The following is a 19,434-nucleotide window of genomic DNA, read 5'->3' on the forward strand; positions in this document are numbered from 1 at the left end:
TATATATTCATGTTCGGTATTCTAAAAATTTTACACAATCTATGGTGTTTGATTTATTTAGCCTTTATTAAACAGTTATAATAGATGTAATAAGAACATAAAGTCAGCCGAGAACCTGTTTTATACGCAATAACTCTCCTCATGCCCCTGTGCTAAAAAAAACGACATGTAATACTATAAATACTAATAAAACAAACGGGGCGGGGCACTTTGAGAGGAGTGAGAGAGGTCCTAGGGAGTTTTGGTATAAAATTATATTGCATAAGCTCAAAATCTTCTTGAAATATCGCCCGGAAATGATAGTGTTACACACAGAGAGAATGTATAAATTTACGACCTTGAACTTTGACCTTTTGACCTCAAAATCAATAGGGGTCTTTATTAGGCCACAGGGAGTTGTTATGTAAAATTTCATTGCGATATCTCAAATGATAGAGATATCGTGTGGAAACAAAAGTGTTATAACACTATATATATGTATATATGTATATAACAGACAGAATTTGCTTATTTATGACCTTGACCTTTGACCTTTTGACCTCAAAATCAATTGGGGTCTTCTTTAGTCCATAGGGAGTTGCTATGCAAAATTTCATTGCAAAAGCTCAAAGGGTTCTCGAGATATCGTGTGGAAACGAAAGCGTTACAGACAGACAGAAAGACGGACGGACGGACGGACAAACCCAAATTAATATCCCCCACTTTTCAAGCGGGGGACAAAAAGATGGATGCCTGGATTGGTATATATTTTTTGGCCTAATTTCATTGAAAATGATTCTAATAATATATTTCTAGAATATAAAGAAATTGTAAACTTTCTACGATATTCAAAAGTCTGCTTTTCTGAACATGCTGAAACCATCCTTATTAATGTATACAAATATTTTTCACTTCAAATTCCATTTTTGTAAAAATTTGACTAAAAATTTTAAAACTACGCGGTGAAACTTGTCCATTTTATTCATTAAAGAATGATTCAAGTCGTTATTTTCAAATATTTGGACAAAAAATTGTTTGTATCATCTGTCCTTAATAAGAATACTCTCTTTCTGAGTGTACAGGATTTAACATGTTAAAAATTGTTATACAAATCATGTACAGTAGATTGTTTCCTTTATTTATTATACGTTTCAGTAAGGAGGCTTCTTCCTGTGTATATGGGAATTAGAATTGTTATAAATGTAATTTTCTTCTTTATTTCCTAAAGTACACCCTATTAAGGATACTCTCTTTCTGGGCGTGCTGTGTAAACATCCTCTCCACTCTAGACGTCACGATCCCCTCCAGCTTCCCGAGGTGTTCCTCTATGTTCTGGGGTTGTTGTGAGATGACCTCGTTTTCTATCTGCCGCCGATTGATCTCGCTCTGACGCGCCTCCTGCTCGGCGAGCTGATACTGTAGGGACTCGATCTTGGCGTTCTGAGCCTCCAACACCGCCAGAATACTCTGGATATTCTCATTCAACTGTTGAAAAAAGTGTACAGTAATCTCTTCAAGTATACTTTGTATTTCATTGTTGTTCAGCTGTTTAAAGGTACCGATCTAATAAGAATTGTCAGTATTCAAATATATCACAAACTTTTCCGTTTAAATCCTACACAAATGACCTACTGCTTGAACCAAGCTATACAAACTGAGGTTATGGATTCTTTGTCCACATTTTCCCTGATAATTTCTCGTGTGTGGATTTCTTTTATTATCTCCCTGTCAAAAAAATAGTAAAACCTGTTTCATAAAAACATCCATCTACACAGTGAATAAAATATATGTTACTAAATCTCAGGCTTTGACACAATCCCAAGATTACTATCACTTTTTTTTTTACAATCCTTTAGCTTTTCATAAGGGTTATTATCAAAATCCCCATAATTGTAAAGAGAGTGGATAACTCTTACCTTGATTTAGCCACTGGAGCAGCTACAGGTGCTTCTTTGGGACTACAATACAAAGACAAAGCTTAATATCCACATTTATTACAGAAACCTCATTCAGAAAGCCTGGTTCTATACTGACTGACCTCTGTAATTCTTCGCTCTGTTCCTCTATCTGTTCCTCTATCTCTTCACTACTGCCATCTTGTACATTCTGCGTGTCTTCCTCCTTTTCGTAGTTGTCTTCCTTGGATTCCTCTTCTTCCTCCTCTATCTGTACATCATCATCCTCCATGTAAACATCCCTAAATGTTAATTCACATGTACAAGTGTCTGAATTTAAATGTAATTAATTTTAAGCATATGTATTATTCACGGTTCTTTCGTTAAGAGAACCAAAATAATTCTGCAAAATTTGCAACTTCAATTTCACATTTGGGGATATACAGCATTTGTAATTTCTTTTAGAACAAAACTTCATCATAAAAATCCTTACTCGTTCTGTATATCTTCCAGCACCTGTGTCTCTGTGTTAACATCAGGAGGTTTGGGCCAGGAGGTGGGCATAGAACCAGACTCCATGTCCCCGCTGTGTTCCTCAAACGGCTGAGTGCTCTGTGGGTCCTCCTATTACAAAATGTAACATTAAAGCAGTTAGTTAAAGAAAACAATATTGCACGAGTTTCATGAATGTCAGAGAAAGCTACAGTAACATAGCACATTCAAGGAATTTATTTTTCATAGCTTTAATATAGATCAAACCCACAAAATATACATTTTTCAAATTAAATCCTTCCAAAATGTACAATGGAAGTTCAGTGAATAGATCATTTACAGTATATAAAAGAGAATACATTTGCAAAATCAGGAACTATTAATATTCTACTTTATTTCATGCATTTTCCTCATGTAAACAGACCTGTAAGTTTTCCTCCTCCTCCTCCTCTTTGTACGACTCGCCTAGAACCTCTGCTACCTCCTCATCATTCTCGTCGTAAGACTCTTTCATCGTCGACAGTTTCTGAGCCCCGAGCTGTCCCACCTCAAACCCGGTGGTACTGCTGGTGTTCTCTATAGACTTCCTGCTGGACTCGGTGCTGTTCAGTGTCTGTTCCAGACTCTGCCTGGTGCTATCAAACAGGTCGTCCACACAGACTTTCTGTAGAGCTGAGGGTTTGTCCTCCGCCGTGCTCTCCTCAATGCTGGTCAGACTGTCCCCTGTCTGTGGTAGTTTAGTCGGGGTGACGTCCGGCTGGTACGGGGAGGGGGCGTCTTTCTCTGTGGGGGTCTGGGTGATTGTGCTGCCCTCTGATATGACTGACTGGTCCCCTGAGCTGTGGGGGGAGAACATTTCATCATTAAGGCCGGTGACCTGTGTAAAGCTACTGGTACTTGATCCACTGGCTCGGATGGGGTCAGTAGTAGACAGATCTTTTCTGTAAGAGAAAATTAATTTTTTGCTCTACAGCTTCCTAGAAATTTGCATTTAGAAAACATCATTTAAAAATTTAATACAGACAGTCAGAGACAGATCTTTTTCTGTAAGTGAAAATTAACTTTAGGATCTTAGAAATTCAGATTTAGAAAACAATGAATTTCTTCAAAACAAATATACAATACAGGAGAGGAGAAGCCTCCTATGAAGCCCTACCTAGGACTGGCTGACGTGAAAGCATCAGGGGTGAGGAGTACAGGCTGGTCCTGCTGGAGAGAGGTGTCCACTCGACTACTGTCTAAACTGAAGCTCATGTCTGACAGGGCGTCCTGGAGACCTATCAATACACCAACACGTTACTACAGGCAATCAGATAAAAAACCAGAAGTCTCTGTCGAGACTGTAGATCTACTGGTTTATACTTAAAACAAAGGAAGAGAAAAGTAGCAGTTGGGACTTGAGACTTTAAATCAGCAATAAATAGAAAAATGATCCTTGCCACTCATCAAAATAAAAACCAATGCACAGAATTATGTATCTTAGTATAGTCTACTTGTGTGCCAAGTTATACTGAAATCAGACCAAAACTGCAGGAGGAGTAGCATTTTCAAAGAATTTCACAAAAATTTCTATTTTTAGTAACCATGGCAACATTGTTCATTGAAATCAAAAACCGATGCACAGAATTATGTATCTTAGTGTAGTCTACTTGTATGCCAAGTCATATCAAAATCAGACCAAAACTGTAGGAGGAGTAGCATTTTGAAAGAATTTCACAGAAATTTCTATTTTTAGTAACCACAGCAACACCGTTTATCGAAATCAAAAACCGATGCACAGAATTATGTATCTTAGTGTAGTCTACTTTGTGCCAAGTTATAATGAAATTGGACCAAAACTGTAGGAGGAGTAGCATTTTGAAAGAATTTCACAGAAATTTCTATTTTTAGTAACCACGGCAACACCGTTTATCGAAATCAAAAACCGATGCACAGAATTATGTATCTTAGTGTAGTCTACTTGTGTGCCAAGTTATACTGAAATCGGACCAAATCTGTAGGAGGAGTAGCATTTTGAAAGAATTTCAAAGAAATTTCTATTTTTAGTAACCACGGCAACACCGTTCATCGAAATCAAAAACCGATGCACAGAATTATGTATCTTAGTGTAGTCTACTTGTGTGCCAAGTAATATTGAAATTGGACCAAAACTGTAGGAGGAGTAGCATTTTGAAAGAATTTCAAAGAAATTTCTATTTTTAGTAACCACGGCAACACCGTTCATCGAAATCAAAAACAGATGCAGAGAATTATGTATCTTAGTGTAGTCTACTTTTGTGCCAAGTTATATTGAAATCAGACCAAAACTGTAGGAGGAGTAGCATTTTGAAAGAATTTCAAAGAAATTTCTATTTTTAGTAACCACGGCAACACCGTTCATCGAAATCAAAAACCGATGCACAAAATTATGTATCTTAGTGTAGTCTACTTGTGTGCCAAGTTATATTGAAATCGGACCAAAACTGTAGGAGGAGTAGCATTTTGAAAAATTGTTTACAGACAGACAGACAGAAACGGAGGGACGACGGACGCATTACTATCGCATAAGCTCTTCTGGTCTCTGACCAGTAGAGCTAAAAACAAGGCTTTATGTTCTCTGATAGTTATATATGTATGCACTGGAAATGGATCCAGTTAAAAAAATAGAAAGGATGAAATGAATGTTCTTGAACAAGATAATGAGGGAAATATGAAAGACTGATATTGTGAAATTCAAAATATACATAAATAAATGTAGCTGTAAATCAAATAAGAGAGGGGTAAAATGAGTCACAGAAGGGAAGATAGATATACATGTATTTAGGACAGGAATAATAAAATCACAAAATATAGTACAGAAAAGGGAATATTAATGATGTACAACAAGTGTTGATAAATGTCAATATAACGATTACACTGATGTGACTTCATACAGTGAAAAAAAGGGGCCACATAACACAACACTCCTCATCAAATCTGTCACCCAGCCCATCTACACTATATACACTGTGTATTATAATAACCTCACTTTTATAGGTTTTTTTTTTTTAATCTTAACTTAAAACATATTTTTATTTAAGAATTTAATAATTCTTGTGTGTATCCCTCTTCCTGAAAAAAGCCCCAGAGCAGAAAATAACAAATTTTACAAGATGTGTCACAAAACAAACATCAAATGCACACTCCACAACACAGGCACGTTTACCCTTCTTCTTTTGTCCTTTATGGGAAATGAAAAGCAACAAGGTTTGGGAATAAAACACAAGGAAACACATGAACCTTTCACAGCATCACTCAAAGCAAAATAAGTTTAAAAATGAATTGTGAGATGAAAAGGTAGAAAATATGGCAGAAATGAGTTCTTTTAATTAAGAAAAAATTGATCACCTACAAAAACAAGAGTTCAAACTTGAAAAGGGACGAGCATGATGTCTGAGATAGGGCATAACTGAAGACCCGTATAAATCCCTTACTGAGTAACTAGTTTACCTGTGTCATCATGAGAGACGGTGCTGACAGAGGGCGTGGGGGGAGGGGGTGCTGAGGACTCCGGCCGAAATCTTATCAACAACTCCTGCAGGGCCCTGAAATAACAGACGAGTGAAATAATTCATTTTTTACCAATTACTTAGGATTTAGAGTGTATGATCTTGGACTCGGTGTTACTGTCTTACTTTGGATGGACGGTGTAGAGTTTGATCTGGACACCTGATGCAGTGGTCGTCTCATGTTTGTGATCCGGATCCTCTCCTCCTTCTTCTCTGTCCAGCTCACCTACAGACACAGACAAACAAGTCATGTAATACCCTCTACACTCTACTTATGTATCAGAGTTCTTGAAATCTTTCGGTCCTGTCGGCAAGACCGATAAAAACAACCAAGGACCGATAACTTTACGTTCTGTGTCAGTCCAAATGACCGGTAGATGTTGAAAGAGCAACTTGTGAAAATCCAACTAAATTTCGTACGAATTTCCCATAACCGACCAATCATAATCTGTGAAACGCTTTTCAGTATCTCGTAATGGCTTCTTTGATGAACGCAAGTACCAGACTATGATTAATTAACTGTTAAAACAAGTTTTTTGACGGCGCTAGGGTAAGTCAGGCAAGAAAAACTGAACTAGATTAAAAACTTTAGAAGAATTCAACACAAATTATTATACAGTGATCAAATCGGCATGAAGTGTGCAGTGTGTATTGACGCAGGGTGCAGAAAGTATTGATAATTCACAAGAAAATTCAAATACAGTTTTCATCTTTTTATTGAATTTTTTTTTGGACCGATAGAAATCCGTCTGGACTGACAAACTTCCCATGGCAGTCAGTCCAAATGACTGACAGCGAAAAGAAGATTTCAAGAACTCTGTGTATGTATAATTACATCTGAGTAGGTGACCTTACCAGTTGTTATTTCATCCAGATGAGATTCCTCGGTGACCTTTTTGAACTTTTTCTTGCTGGCATCCAGAATGGCGAAGCTGAGGCATGTCTGAGCAAGCAGGAACTCGGAGACAGAACTCACGTGAGCTGTGTTAGCTGCCGAGTCTTGGTGAATTTGTAACACATACAGCACCTAATCGTAAAAAAGTGACATTTTAATGCAGTGACAAATGCTTCCAATAAATCTGAATGAAATTCAAGTAAAGTAATTTTTTAAGAAATAAATTTAAATTTATTGTTCTCCTTGCAAGAAAAGATATTGGAAATTCTTCTAAATAAATCAATATTTCAAGACTTTTATATCAAATTAATGTTCATCACAGTTGTAAGCATTTTTAGAAAAAATTTCTTACGTGATCAATAGCAAAATATAAACTACATGTACACTCTGCATCTAGCACCATCAATATGTGTCATATTCTATACAACAGAAGCCCTGTAGAGGTCCTACATATGATTCATTACCTGTCTCTTGATGTCAGACAGCACTAAATATTTGGCACTGAGGTCTAATCCTGCCTTCATACATGGCTCGGCACTGAAGTTTGTAGGTAAATCGGGTGGACACATGAACCTGAAAAACCAATGAGAATAATTAAGACAAATACTTATAATAGGGAATACCCAAAACAAAGCGATTAAATCTAGGTGATATTTTGAGGAAATGTCACGATGTATAGAGTGGATTCTTCCAGCTTAAGTTTCCTTTGGGTAATTTGAGAATGTGAATGCAGTTAGCAACATTTTTTAGATTGAAAATTATCAATGTTTTTAGCATTGGAAACTATAACCCTGTTTCTTACTGAGCTTTCTTCAATAAATTCCATTTTGTAATTGGACAACAATGACAAGAACTTAGCGTGAAGGGCATTTTTGTGCAAACCAGTTTCTTACATATCCTCTGATTACATATTGTGTAATTTGTCTGAATTTTTTCATCAAGTGAAATATTGCCAAGTATTACCAACTTGGTGTTAAGCAATGGACAATCAATCAATCAATCATTTTATCATAGCAGGAATTTATCTCTGATGTTGAGATAGTAAACTAGTGCTGATAGTCTGATGGCTTATCTGTAGCAGGCTATCTATATAGAGTTTGTGCATGGTAAACAGTTAATGCCACACAACACTACGAAATTAAGATCTTAACCTACCTTAATGTCTGTAAACACACCCAGGACTCACAGCTCCAGATTTTGATTTCCTGATTGTTACATGCTCCAGTGACAGCAAACCTCCAAAACTGGGTACTGTAGAACAATAAATCAAGGTTTACAGTGAAATCACTCAATTTTACAGAATCAAAAGAATTCATACCCAAATGTAAAATTTCAACCATGTATAAATAAGACAATGCTTCTTCATTAATAAAACCCTCTGGGCTCATTGTTGAAACCGAGACCTACTTACTCAGCACTGGAGTTCCTATGATCATCAAGGAAAAACAAGGAAGACAACTGCTTCCCATCATGTGGCTTCCACTGGTGTAAACATCTACAGATAAAATAATAATTGTATATTACATTCACAGAAATAGTATTTCCATTGTTGTAAATATCTACAGTTTGAATCTTACTAGTGTTACATACTAATGAGAAATAGTACATACTATAAAAATTCAAAATAAAGAAAAAATTTCATAAAATGCACCTATTATTATGGAATTTGGAATATTATTTGCAGGTAATTGTATGAGTCCTGATGCTTCCAAACATGTGCCACTAAAGATTTCATGTTTTCATCATATTAAATTAATAAGTGCAGTTTAATATAATATTTAAATTTTTTTAAGGGAGTATGTATTTAAAGTATTCTTTAAGGGACTATAAAAACTGTTTTGTTTTATTCATCAATTTTAATACAATACTGTATCTTACTGCTAACAAGAAACATTGTTTAAATCTGCCTATAAGCCATTAAGTATAACAATGCCTTCCTGAGCTCCAGAAGACATTACCTTGGTGAGGTGCTTTCACTCATATTGACTTGGAAGAACTTGACTTCTCCATCTAGACTGGCCGTAGCTAAGGCTGTACCATCAGGAGAGAAAGCAGCATCCATCACGGCCTACAATACAATAACAACACTCTAGTATCATCCTACAGGATTGAGAGATTGAAAAGTGTCTTCTTCAAATTTGGACACATGAACTAGTTTCTTGTGGACTTCAGAAGATAAATGTCATGTAAAATTGTAAATTCCTTTCAAGTCTTACCTTTCAAAAATTTACAATATTGAATTAAAATGATTTTCATTTTCTGCTCTTTTAAAACTTTTGAAATTCATGCTCAACTTATTTGTTTGAATACTACAGGAAAAGATTACCTGTGTGTGGCTGTCAATTCTAATGAGTCCAAATTCCACATCATCTACAGGAATTGGTCCACTGCCATGTTCTCTTGTCACCATGTCTATATTCCAAATCTCACACTGAAAGAAAAAATCACATCTGAGTAAACTGCAAAGAAAGTGAGGTCATTAAAAATCTTACATAAACTTACATATAGTGATGTTGCAGTGATTGGGAAGGCCAAAATGGTCAATGGGACTATGGCGTAATTGTCAACATTTTTGATGGGCCATTTCAAAAATGAATGGGCCATCAATATAATCTGAAGGGCCAAAACAAATATGAAATACGAGAGAAAACATGATTTTTATTAACCGAATCTGATTTTTAACGCATGAAATGCAGCAAATTTAAAGGAACTTGCTTAGAATATAACTAACCCGTATTTTGTTTTAAAATTACAACAGTTTTGGAAAGGGAACAGCCCTACCATACAAATGAATGAAGTATCGCTCCGTTTAACCGAAAGTACTTTTTGACAGGTTTCAACCAATGAGATTGACTGCATTTAAAACGGACGCAAAACAAGAAAGAAAGTTGTACGCAAAATATATTTCCAGATAACATCGCAAAAAATTGAATGCGCACCTTGGCACCATGATTGATTGATTTAATGCGCCATTTTTCACTTCAATGCGACTATGGCACATGGCGCAAGCCCTTCCCAATCACTGGATGTTGTAAGAAAATTCTCAGGACAGGCTTTAGCTTTGCTCAGTCCATTCAGGGCTATGACAGCTAACTATAAAATTGTATTTTAGGTGGTACCCTTTCTCCATGCTAATTACTATAATAATGTTTTGAGGTGGTACCCTTTCTCCCTGCTAATAACTTCTATAAAATTGTACCTGAGGTGGTACCCCTTCTCCGGCATACTATTATAATACTGTTTTTAGGTGATCCCTTTCTCCCTGCTTATTTATTTAATACTGTATATGTGGCAGTACAATTTTTCTATAATATGTATTTGAGGTGATATCCTTTCTCCCTGCTAACTACTATTATGACATATTAGAGGTAGTACCCTTTTCCCATGTTAACTACTATAATAATGTTTCGAGGTGGTACCCTTTCTCCCTGCTAACTACTATTATAACGTATTAGAGGTGGTACCCTTTCTCCGTGGGTCAGCACCAGCACCCTGGAGGCGTCCTGAGTGGAGGATTCCGTCACCGAGCTGTCGTCACAATCGTCGGGGATAAACGGGCACCAGATCACACGGTGGTACTCTGTAGAGATGGTCCCCCGGGGACGAGCGACCTTCAGCAATAGAGGTACTCTTACAAAGGTCAAGGACAAAAAACTCTTGCATGTTTTAACAAAACACTTTGTAAAGCAGGCACACAGACAGATGATGAACATTTTTCATGGCATATGAGTGATCAACACACCCACAGTTTGATATATTTGAGAAATAAGTGTTTGAGATAACAAACTTCAACTGTGTGTTGGCAATGCATAAAATGATTAACAGTAAAAGAACCTTTAAATACCGTATAACGGGTAATTTTTACTGCTGTAAATTTTTACGAATTTCGGTTGAAATAGGGTGATTTAATTTTATACGTGTTAAATTTTTACAAATTGAGCATTTCCGTAAAACTTAAAATCATTGGAGGTGAAGTTCCAGATCAATGTTTTGCTTTTTGAATGCGTTAACATACAAATACATGTTTTAAATGTGTCTGGACGGCCTGATGTAAAAATAAAAACGAAATTGTTCCCGTAATTACGAGTGTCAATTCATTAAATGATGATATGTTTATTCATTTAAATACCTTTTTATATCACATGCCCTGTACTTATTCCTGTTTTCAATTAATACACATGTCTAGTATAATTATTGTTGCGCACCACGTGCCCGTCTTCATTTTAATGGAAACAAAGAGGGATAACTCAAACCATGCATCATGAGTAAGTTGACAGAATGTACAGGGGACACGGATTACAGTGTACTAAAATGTCGAAGTTTTCTCTAGAAGCAAATAAGAAAGAAGAAAGGGTCAAAGTCTTGAAAAACGGATATAATTTGAAGACTTCAGTCTGTAATAATTAAGCCATTATCAGAAATCATGCGTAACGTAAAAGTAACCAGGTAATTGATGATGTTTATATAATTTGTGCATTAAGATTTACTCGTTTTATCCTAATTGATGATCAATTAAAAAGTTCATAAAAATACCAACGGTTGTAAGTACTAATTCTATAGCCTCCAGGTACTTAACTAAATGGCAATTATAACACTGAAATACTCTCATAATACAATGTTGAAAATTTAGGCGAGGAGTATTTTCTTCTGTGAAATTTTACGTGTTTAAATTTTATGGATTTATAAACCTTGTAAAAGTTAGTAAAAATTAGCAGCACGTAAAAAATAGACGTTATACCGTACTTCTTAATATAAAATTAAACAGAGGATACTGAAGCTTTTTATCGTCACCCTCCTTGACATTGTGTACAAGCAGATTCCCTATTTCGTCCACAGCTGCCAGGATGACATCATCAGTGTAAGCGAACGCGATGTCCACCACCCGACCCGTCAGGTCCTTCAGTAACGCCCGCTCCGCTGTCTTCCTGTTGATGATCCGGACCACGCCCCCTGATTTACCTACAACAAACAGGAATTTAACTATGTACAAGACAATGCCCAAAGATTTACCTATAACATACATCAAACAGGAGGTTTGCCATAGACATGTATAAACTACAGCATGATAAGAAGAATATAACAGTCTCAAGTCTTTTGCATTCTGTTATTAAAACACAGTATTATTAATCTTACATACCTATATTAAAACTTTTAAAATTAGTCAATTCATTAAACTGTTATATTCAAGTAATTGAGGTATATTTATAATTACTGAATACTGACATATTTATACAACACTAGTCTTTATTTTCAATATTATTACATGTACCTCTGAGTGAGTATGCAGCATACACATTAAGTCTGTGTAGAGTGACTAGATTTCCTACATAGTACACGGACTCCCATTCAAACTTCACAACAGGTGTTGTCTTTACCTAAAATCAAATCAGAAATGAGGCAGGGTGTCATATTCATCATCTTCTAAAACTTATTTGTCATTCTTCATTAACTGTAGATTCCTTATTTTCCATGAATATTTATACCCCCCGCTTGAAAAGCGGGAGGGTATATAGTAATCGTTAATTCCGTCCGTCTGTACGTCTGTCCGTCCGTCCGTCTGTCTGTCCGTCCGTCTGTCTGTCCGTCCGTCTGTTACGCTTTGGGGTACCCATCTCTTATCCGCAACTCCTCTCATACCACTGAATGAAACATGATGAAACTTTCACAGAATCTTTATTACATATTGCCATTGTGCACCTCCTATTTTGCTTTTTGATCCGACACATATTTTGGGTTTCCCGGGCACAGCAAAACATGGACTTTGTCATCAGTTATAACCAAATGGGAGGCGGGGGGTATCATTTAGTGAACTCATTGCTCACAGTACCTCTAGTTAATATCGTGAAAAGGCTCTAAGATTTCAAATCACAAGAAAAATAATTCTCTAGTGGTCCATAGCTGAAGAGATTTTATATGGATTTCAGAATGATAATGTTAAAAGCTAGTCATTTAATTTATGGGTAATGCTTCTTGCAAAATTATGAATTTATTTATTCTTCAGAAACTTAAGTCAACAAAAGATCATGTAAACATCTGCTCAGATAAACTGCATTTATAAACTGTATTGCTATAAAGAAATTGTAAATCTATCACTTTTTAGTCTTGTTTTGAACATATTTTATTGACAAGCAAAAGGATAAGAAACAAGTTCTAACAACTTACTAGTTCTTCTCCTTAAAAAAAAACACATAATAATTGTCATGCAAAATAGTAGCAAAAATTAACGTATACAAATAAGATTCAATAATATATCTAGCTAAATCTACAGGATTCATTTATAAATTTATGAACAGCGGCAAAAAAGCCAATGTTTACTTCGATTGAGAGATTTTCGTTGCCCCATGGCAGTAGGTGTACATCTATGATGTTTAAATCTAGTCGAAAAAGATAGTCAAAAAGATTACTTCGAGCATTACAGTATTTTTTACAAACAAAGAAAAAATGATAGGCATCTTCCTGTTTACCACAAGAGCAATAGGGATTATCAATGATATTACGTTTGAATAAGTCTTGATTCAATACACAGTTGTGCCTTAATTTAGTATGAATGATGTTGGTAATACGTTTACCAAACAAAAAATATGATGGTGCTTTAGGATTATTATCACTTATAATCTTACGAAAAGAATTGACTGAGATGGCTTCCCTTGTATCTGCATTTTTTAACTGCATTAGGTACAAACGATTTGTTGAATATTTCTAACCTGCCCCTTGGTATAGTTAATTGATCCTTATTTTGTGTATTGTATCTTGATGTGTGTTCTCGTTTCTTTGGGACTATATCTTGTATATAATCCGGTACATTACAATTATTAATTTTGAATATTGTAATCATTTTAGATTGGTAACGACAGTTTTTCAAAGGTACCCATCCTGTTTCAAAATAGAGTGATTCTCTTGAAGCCAGTTTCGGAAGACCAGTAACTATTCTAGCAGCCATTAATTGTACTTTTTCAAGTTTTTCTACATCAGATAAAGAGCAACCATCCCAGACAATTGAAGCATATTCAAGTGTAGGTCTTACAAATGTTGTATACAAAAGAGAAAGATTTTTCCTACCGATTGAAAATTTCAACTTCTTCAGTAACCCCAATTTCTTATAAGCATTATTAACAATACCATCTATATATTCAGACCAGCTGAGATTTTGTGACAACAATATACCCAAATGGCGATGCGCCGATACAAACTCCAGTGCATTACCTTGAAAATACAAGTTAGGTAAAACAGGTCTATGTTTTAAAGAAAAAAATACAACCTTTGTTTTTGCTGGATTAAATCTTAAAAGCCATTTACTCGACCATTTATCTAAAACATCAAGATCATGGTTTAACCTGTATTCTATATCTAGTACATTATATGATGCATGTTGCAGTGAATTGTCATCAGCAAATAATCTACACATTGTAAACATATTTTCAGCAACATCATTAATATATATCAAAAATAAAAGAGGACCTAGAACTGAGCCTTGAGGCACACCTGCATATATATTGAGGTTGGATGATAGCAGATCTTTATACATAACTTTTTGTGATCTATTTCTCAAGTAACTTGTAAACCACAGTAAAAGATCACCAGATATTCCATACGTTTGTAATTTGAAAAGAAGACCCTTGTGCCATACTCTGTCGAATGCTTTAGATAGATCGCAAAAAACCATACAACACGATTTGCCTTCGTCTATACTTTGCACAATACTATGATAAGTATCTAGAAGTTGGTACACTGTAGAGTGACCAGGTAAAAAACCCGCCTGATATCGATAAAATAAATTGTTATTATGAAAATAATTATACACGTGTTTGAAAATAATTCTCTCCATAATTTTGCTAACGCAGCTTAACAACGACACAGGCCTACATTTAGACACTAAAGACGGATCATCCTTTTTAAAGAGAGGTAATACATGAGCTACTTTCCACATGGACGGGAAAACATTCTCTGACAGTGATTTATTAAATAACATAGTCAATGGTTTTGAAACAGTAGAAACAGTATTTTTAAGCATTTTGTGACTGATGCAGTCGGGACCTGTGGCTCTACTAACAGGAATTATTGAAATAATGTCAACTACCTCTTGTTCATTAATTATGATATTACTAAGATTATCACTACATGAAGAGTAGATTTGTGGTAGACTATGGTTTTTATCCTCAATACAGGAGATGGATGAAAAATAACTGTTGAGTGCTTCAATTTTATCTTGATCAGAAAAGGCTAAGCTATTTTTCCCATTATCAGTAGTAATTTGTAATGGAGGGATATCATTGGATGATTTAACATTAAATGCGTCCTTCATTAGTTTCCAATATAATTTGTTGTTGTTTTTGTTTGCGTCTACTAGGTGCATTTCTATATTGTCATAGTAATTAGCTATAGCATATTTTTTCATGTTATTGAACGTGTTCCGAACTTTTTTGAATTCAGCCCAATCCGAATCTTTCTTCGTTCTTAATGCCTTATTTCGTAATCTATTTCTAAGTCTTAGAGTTTTACGCAGGATGGAGTTCATCCAAGGTTTATCTCGTGGACGAATAGTAATTGTTTTTTCACAGAAAGATTGTCTAACACAAGAGAGAAATTTATTTGAAAAATTGTCGGTAGCTGCGTCTATATTGTCGGCATCATTGATATATTTATCCCAATCACAATTTTGTATTAAGGAATTTAATTTGTCAAAGTCACCATTCTTATAATCCCATACTTTTCTTTCGTAAGCGCGATTGTTATTTATATTCGAGGCTAGTGCAATATAAGTTGCTTTGTGATCACTAAAAGCTGGGTCAATTTCAAGGACACCCGAATCATGTACCTGAATATCCCCTGAAGTGAAAACTGTGTCAAGAAGCGTGCGTGTATTGTTAGAAATTCTCGTTGGTACGTGGATGTTATTGACAAGATTGGAATTTGAAACTATTTCACGTATTATGTGTGTTTGAAGAGTATTTAACAAATCTACATTTATATCACCAACAATTATGATTTTACTCGAGGATTCTCCTACTTTGTCTAAACTCCATGAAAGTTTAGTCCAGAAACTGGCATCAGCGTTTGGAGGTCGATAAATACAGCAGAGATAGTATTTGCAGGTACGGTTTTCGATTTCTAACCAAATACACTCTAAATTAGCTGGTTCATAGTCTTGGCGTCTTGTTACATGTATTTGATTTGAAAAATATATCATAATACCTCCCCCAAAACAATTTCTATCCTTTCGTACTATATTACTAAAATCATCTAATAATAGATTATCATTCGATATGGTATGGTCAAGATGGGTCTCAGTAAAACACAATATATCAAAGTCATGGACGAATGAGTTCAAATAACCTAATTTGTTTCTTATACTGCGAATATTTAGATGCAAAATGTCAAGGACACTTTCGATAGTGGGTCCTGGATTGACCTCAATATCACCACAGGCTAATAATATAAACGTAAACAACTGCAAGTAAAAGTTGATATACACTAAGTTTTTTTTAAACCGTGTCGTACTTCTAAGTAATGTTTTGATCATACTATAAAGAATGTGCGATAAAAATTCACAAACCGAGATGTGGAATGAGTAAGACTTGCATACACCTCTACAGGATAAATAAAAAAGACCGATTGCAGCACGGTATTGTTCAACAGAGTCACCCATTGTCTAAAATTTGGTGAAAGTGTACAGTAGGAAATAAATAAGGTGCTGCAATGGTGTTTTTGGATAAGAGTAACATTAGAGATGGGACTAAAAATACAGAGTTTGGTAAATTCAGCGGAATACATGAAGCATGACAATTGGAGTTGTAAGGATTATAAAGTGTAACACAAAAAAATAATACAACAAAAAAATGAACAAAGAAATATACATTGAGAATAATAACAAAACAAAGAAACAGGAAACAGGAATATTGTGTGTAGTAAATATATACAAACACTGTGTTGTACACACAATACTTTTTACAAGATTTTTTTGCATCAAAAAAGTTTGAGGTTGATTGAACCTCTAAGTCTTGAAATGTACAAGTAAGCTGAACTGCACAGAACAAAAGACATAAACTGATGCAGTTCATTTTACATGAGTTTTAAGAAACAGAAAAAAACTGGTGTGGGAGGAAAGTTAATGTCCTAAATTTATTTAAACGCATTTCAGATTACCGTTTTTTTTTTATTGGTAACAATTTAATCGATTGCCATTTTTTAGTCCATTAACACACGTGAGTTTTTTTTATACATATTAAGGATTATTTTCTGACCTTATTACTGCCCGTCTTGGCCTGAGAACTGACCGCTTCATTTGGCTTACTTGTGATGATCTCTACCTCTCTCCCATACACACTAAAACTATTGGCTGTGTCACTCCCTTGGAGAGTTCTGTAAAAATTGAAAATATTCCTTCTATATATCAGATTCCTGCTTTTCAAATCAAATCAAATCATATGACATATGATTTTGACATAGATCCATCAAATTAAATGTAACAAGCCTATAAAATTCATGTTAATGAAATGTGTTCAAAAGTATAATAACTATGTAATAAAACAATTCAATTTTATTACATAAGATGCCTAAACTATAAGTCTTACATGAGCTGCCTGGGTACGGGGTTGTCGTACATTGTCATCATTAACTCTGCCAATGTAGGGTTAGTGGCATCACCTGATCCTGGCACTTCAGTGCTAAAAAAAGAATTAATTTACATATAGGCATGACACACTTAACAATTTCCTATTTAGAGCAAACATTCTAGAACAATTAATCATCTTTCATCCTCTGGTTGTACTCTCTGCTGAACCTGTAGTAAGTTATTCTTGAAATTTACTTTCAGATTTCCCTATTAATCTTGGCTTGAAAATGAATTTAACAATTGTTTTTAAACAAATAAAGATGCTTTGATTGATTTAAATAAACAAATAAGGTATAAAACCCCTGACCTAGTGAGAAGCAGAGACGGATTACCTGTCTGTAACTTGGTTTAGTGTTGGACCAGGTGGGACAGTCAAACTTCCAGTGGATAGGCCTGTTAAGTAAAAGATTTATTATTCAAGTGAAAAGTGAATATAGGTATCCAGTTACACAACTGCCTGGTTAATGCCAAAATATTAGTTGGTGCACCAGATCTTGTGCATCTGAATAAATGTGAACTCTACCCATTATCTAAATAAAGGAAATGTGTACATTCTGATGTACAAAGCTAATATATCAAAGCTATATAAATTGATGCTGACTATGAGGTGTTCCTCTATATTAATGTGATACCTTACCAATTTGACCAATTTTATTGGTATTGAAACTGAGGAAATTCGGGAAATAAAATTACGTTTTGGATGACTACATCGCCAGGAGAGGCAGTTAAGTAAAGGTAGACCAGAAATAGTGGAAAAGTAAATGATTTTTCAATTGTGTGACTCTTATTCTCATTTTTACCGTTTGATTTCTGAAGATTAAGTAATTCCTGCAGGAGCTGGCCTGTATCGCCGGTTGACTGCAGGGACGATGCTGGACTATCTCCGTGATCCATTGCTGTCAACTACTAACAAACGGAATAAAACTTCATTGATAATACGTATATTCCTTTCAAGAACAAGGAGAAGCCTTGGTCATTGACTATTTTACAATAAATTACATTGGATTTATGCTTTTTTGACAAGCAAGGATCCAAATATGGCGGCTCTCGAATTTTCTCGTAAATATGTTTTATTGCCTTAAATCTTGAAAAGATCTTAAAATATATAAAAGAATTACGATAAAATCACTGAAAATGTTCTAAATTTCTCATTTTTTCTATCGTTAAAAATTAAATCAGCAAAATTATCATTAAAAGACTCGATGTAAAATCGTCTGATTGTAATATCCGTTTTATCCGGAAAATATCAACTACCATCGCAGCAAGCTCAAATAAAAAAGCTTGTTGGAAAGGCCCGAGAAGTGGTTATTATAATTGTCACGGTAGAGTAATTTTTAAAGATTTGTAACATTTTTAAAATCCAATTTTGATAAAAAGATTGCAACTGCTCGATCAGCACAGGTTCTTGTAAGAAATTCTCAGCATATTAAAAATCATAGGCGGATCGCGTAATTTGGGTGAGATAGACTGTTTTTCAGAGACAATATAGGCTGGTAAGACAATTATATTCACTTTGTGAATTTCGTATCAAGAGTAAAGTTCTTGTTATTGTTGAATTTACGCAATTATGACACCACCCACCCCAATAAAAAAAAAACTTCCTATTTATTTTCTCGAGAAATAAATCATTCTTTACATAAAAATCAATCTAATTAATTAGATTGCATAAAAAAACTAAGCATCATTTTGATTTAATAAATAAATTGATATATCAAATTTTATTTATCTTTTGGACATAAAAAAGGGGGGCTCCCTTCCAAATCCACCAGTGTTTTGCACCCCATCCCCCTGCATGGTCTCATTTTTTCAATCAATGCCTTTCGCCTCAATTTATGTTTTTGTTTGTTTGTTTGTTTGTTTGTTTGTTTTTTTGTTTTTTTTTTTTTTGTTTGTGTTTGTTTTATTTATTTATTATTATTTTGTTTTGTATTGTTTTTCTTAATATTTTTTCTTTTGCGAAGAAATAAAGAAATATAGAATTTTTAAAGAAAAAAATATAGTGCACGATTTCTGAGTCAAACGACTTTCCTGTAT

The 19,434-nt window shown here is 34.8% G+C and overlaps 1 protein-coding gene across 1 annotated transcript in view; it reads right to left on the reverse strand.

The window, feature by feature from the left end:
• Positions 1–18,452, reverse strand: part of LOC134268986 (enhancer of mRNA-decapping protein 4-like) — a gene marked incomplete at its 3' end in the record, with an annotated part of 23,078 nt that extends 4,626 nt beyond the window's left edge. The window contains exons 1-22 of the mRNA XM_062751212.1: positions 18,201–18,452; positions 17,733–17,793; positions 17,360–17,452; positions 17,030–17,147; positions 12,058–12,163; positions 11,561–11,747; positions 10,253–10,418; positions 9,115–9,219; positions 8,747–8,856; positions 8,200–8,283; positions 7,944–8,039; positions 7,253–7,361; positions 6,749–6,920; positions 6,020–6,119; positions 5,835–5,929; positions 3,523–3,643; positions 2,791–3,307; positions 2,368–2,498; positions 2,018–2,176; positions 1,896–1,937; positions 1,635–1,704; positions 1,227–1,464 (exon numbers count right to left, since the gene is read on the reverse strand). Coding sequence (XP_062607196.1) covers positions 1,227–1,464; positions 1,635–1,704; positions 1,896–1,937; positions 2,018–2,176; positions 2,368–2,498; positions 2,791–3,307; positions 3,523–3,643; positions 5,835–5,929; positions 6,020–6,119; positions 6,749–6,920; positions 7,253–7,361; positions 7,944–8,039; positions 8,200–8,283; positions 8,747–8,856; positions 9,115–9,219; positions 10,253–10,418; positions 11,561–11,747; positions 12,058–12,163; positions 17,030–17,147; positions 17,360–17,452; positions 17,733–17,793; positions 18,201–18,294 — 2,974 coding nt within the window. The remainder of the gene's footprint in view (positions 1–1,226; positions 1,465–1,634; positions 1,705–1,895; positions 1,938–2,017; positions 2,177–2,367; positions 2,499–2,790; positions 3,308–3,522; positions 3,644–5,834; positions 5,930–6,019; positions 6,120–6,748; positions 6,921–7,252; positions 7,362–7,943; positions 8,040–8,199; positions 8,284–8,746; positions 8,857–9,114; positions 9,220–10,252; positions 10,419–11,560; positions 11,748–12,057; positions 12,164–17,029; positions 17,148–17,359; positions 17,453–17,732; positions 17,794–18,200) is intronic.
• Positions 18,453–19,434: the final 982 nt, after the last annotated feature.

Source organism: Saccostrea cucullata, unplaced genomic scaffold (genome assembly GCF_032062105.1).
Source record: "Saccostrea cucullata isolate Sc308-1 unplaced genomic scaffold, CSIRO_AGI_Scuc_v1 ctg504, whole genome shotgun sequence".
Taxonomy (NCBI): Eukaryota; Metazoa; Mollusca; class Bivalvia; order Ostreida; family Ostreidae; genus Saccostrea; species Saccostrea cuccullata.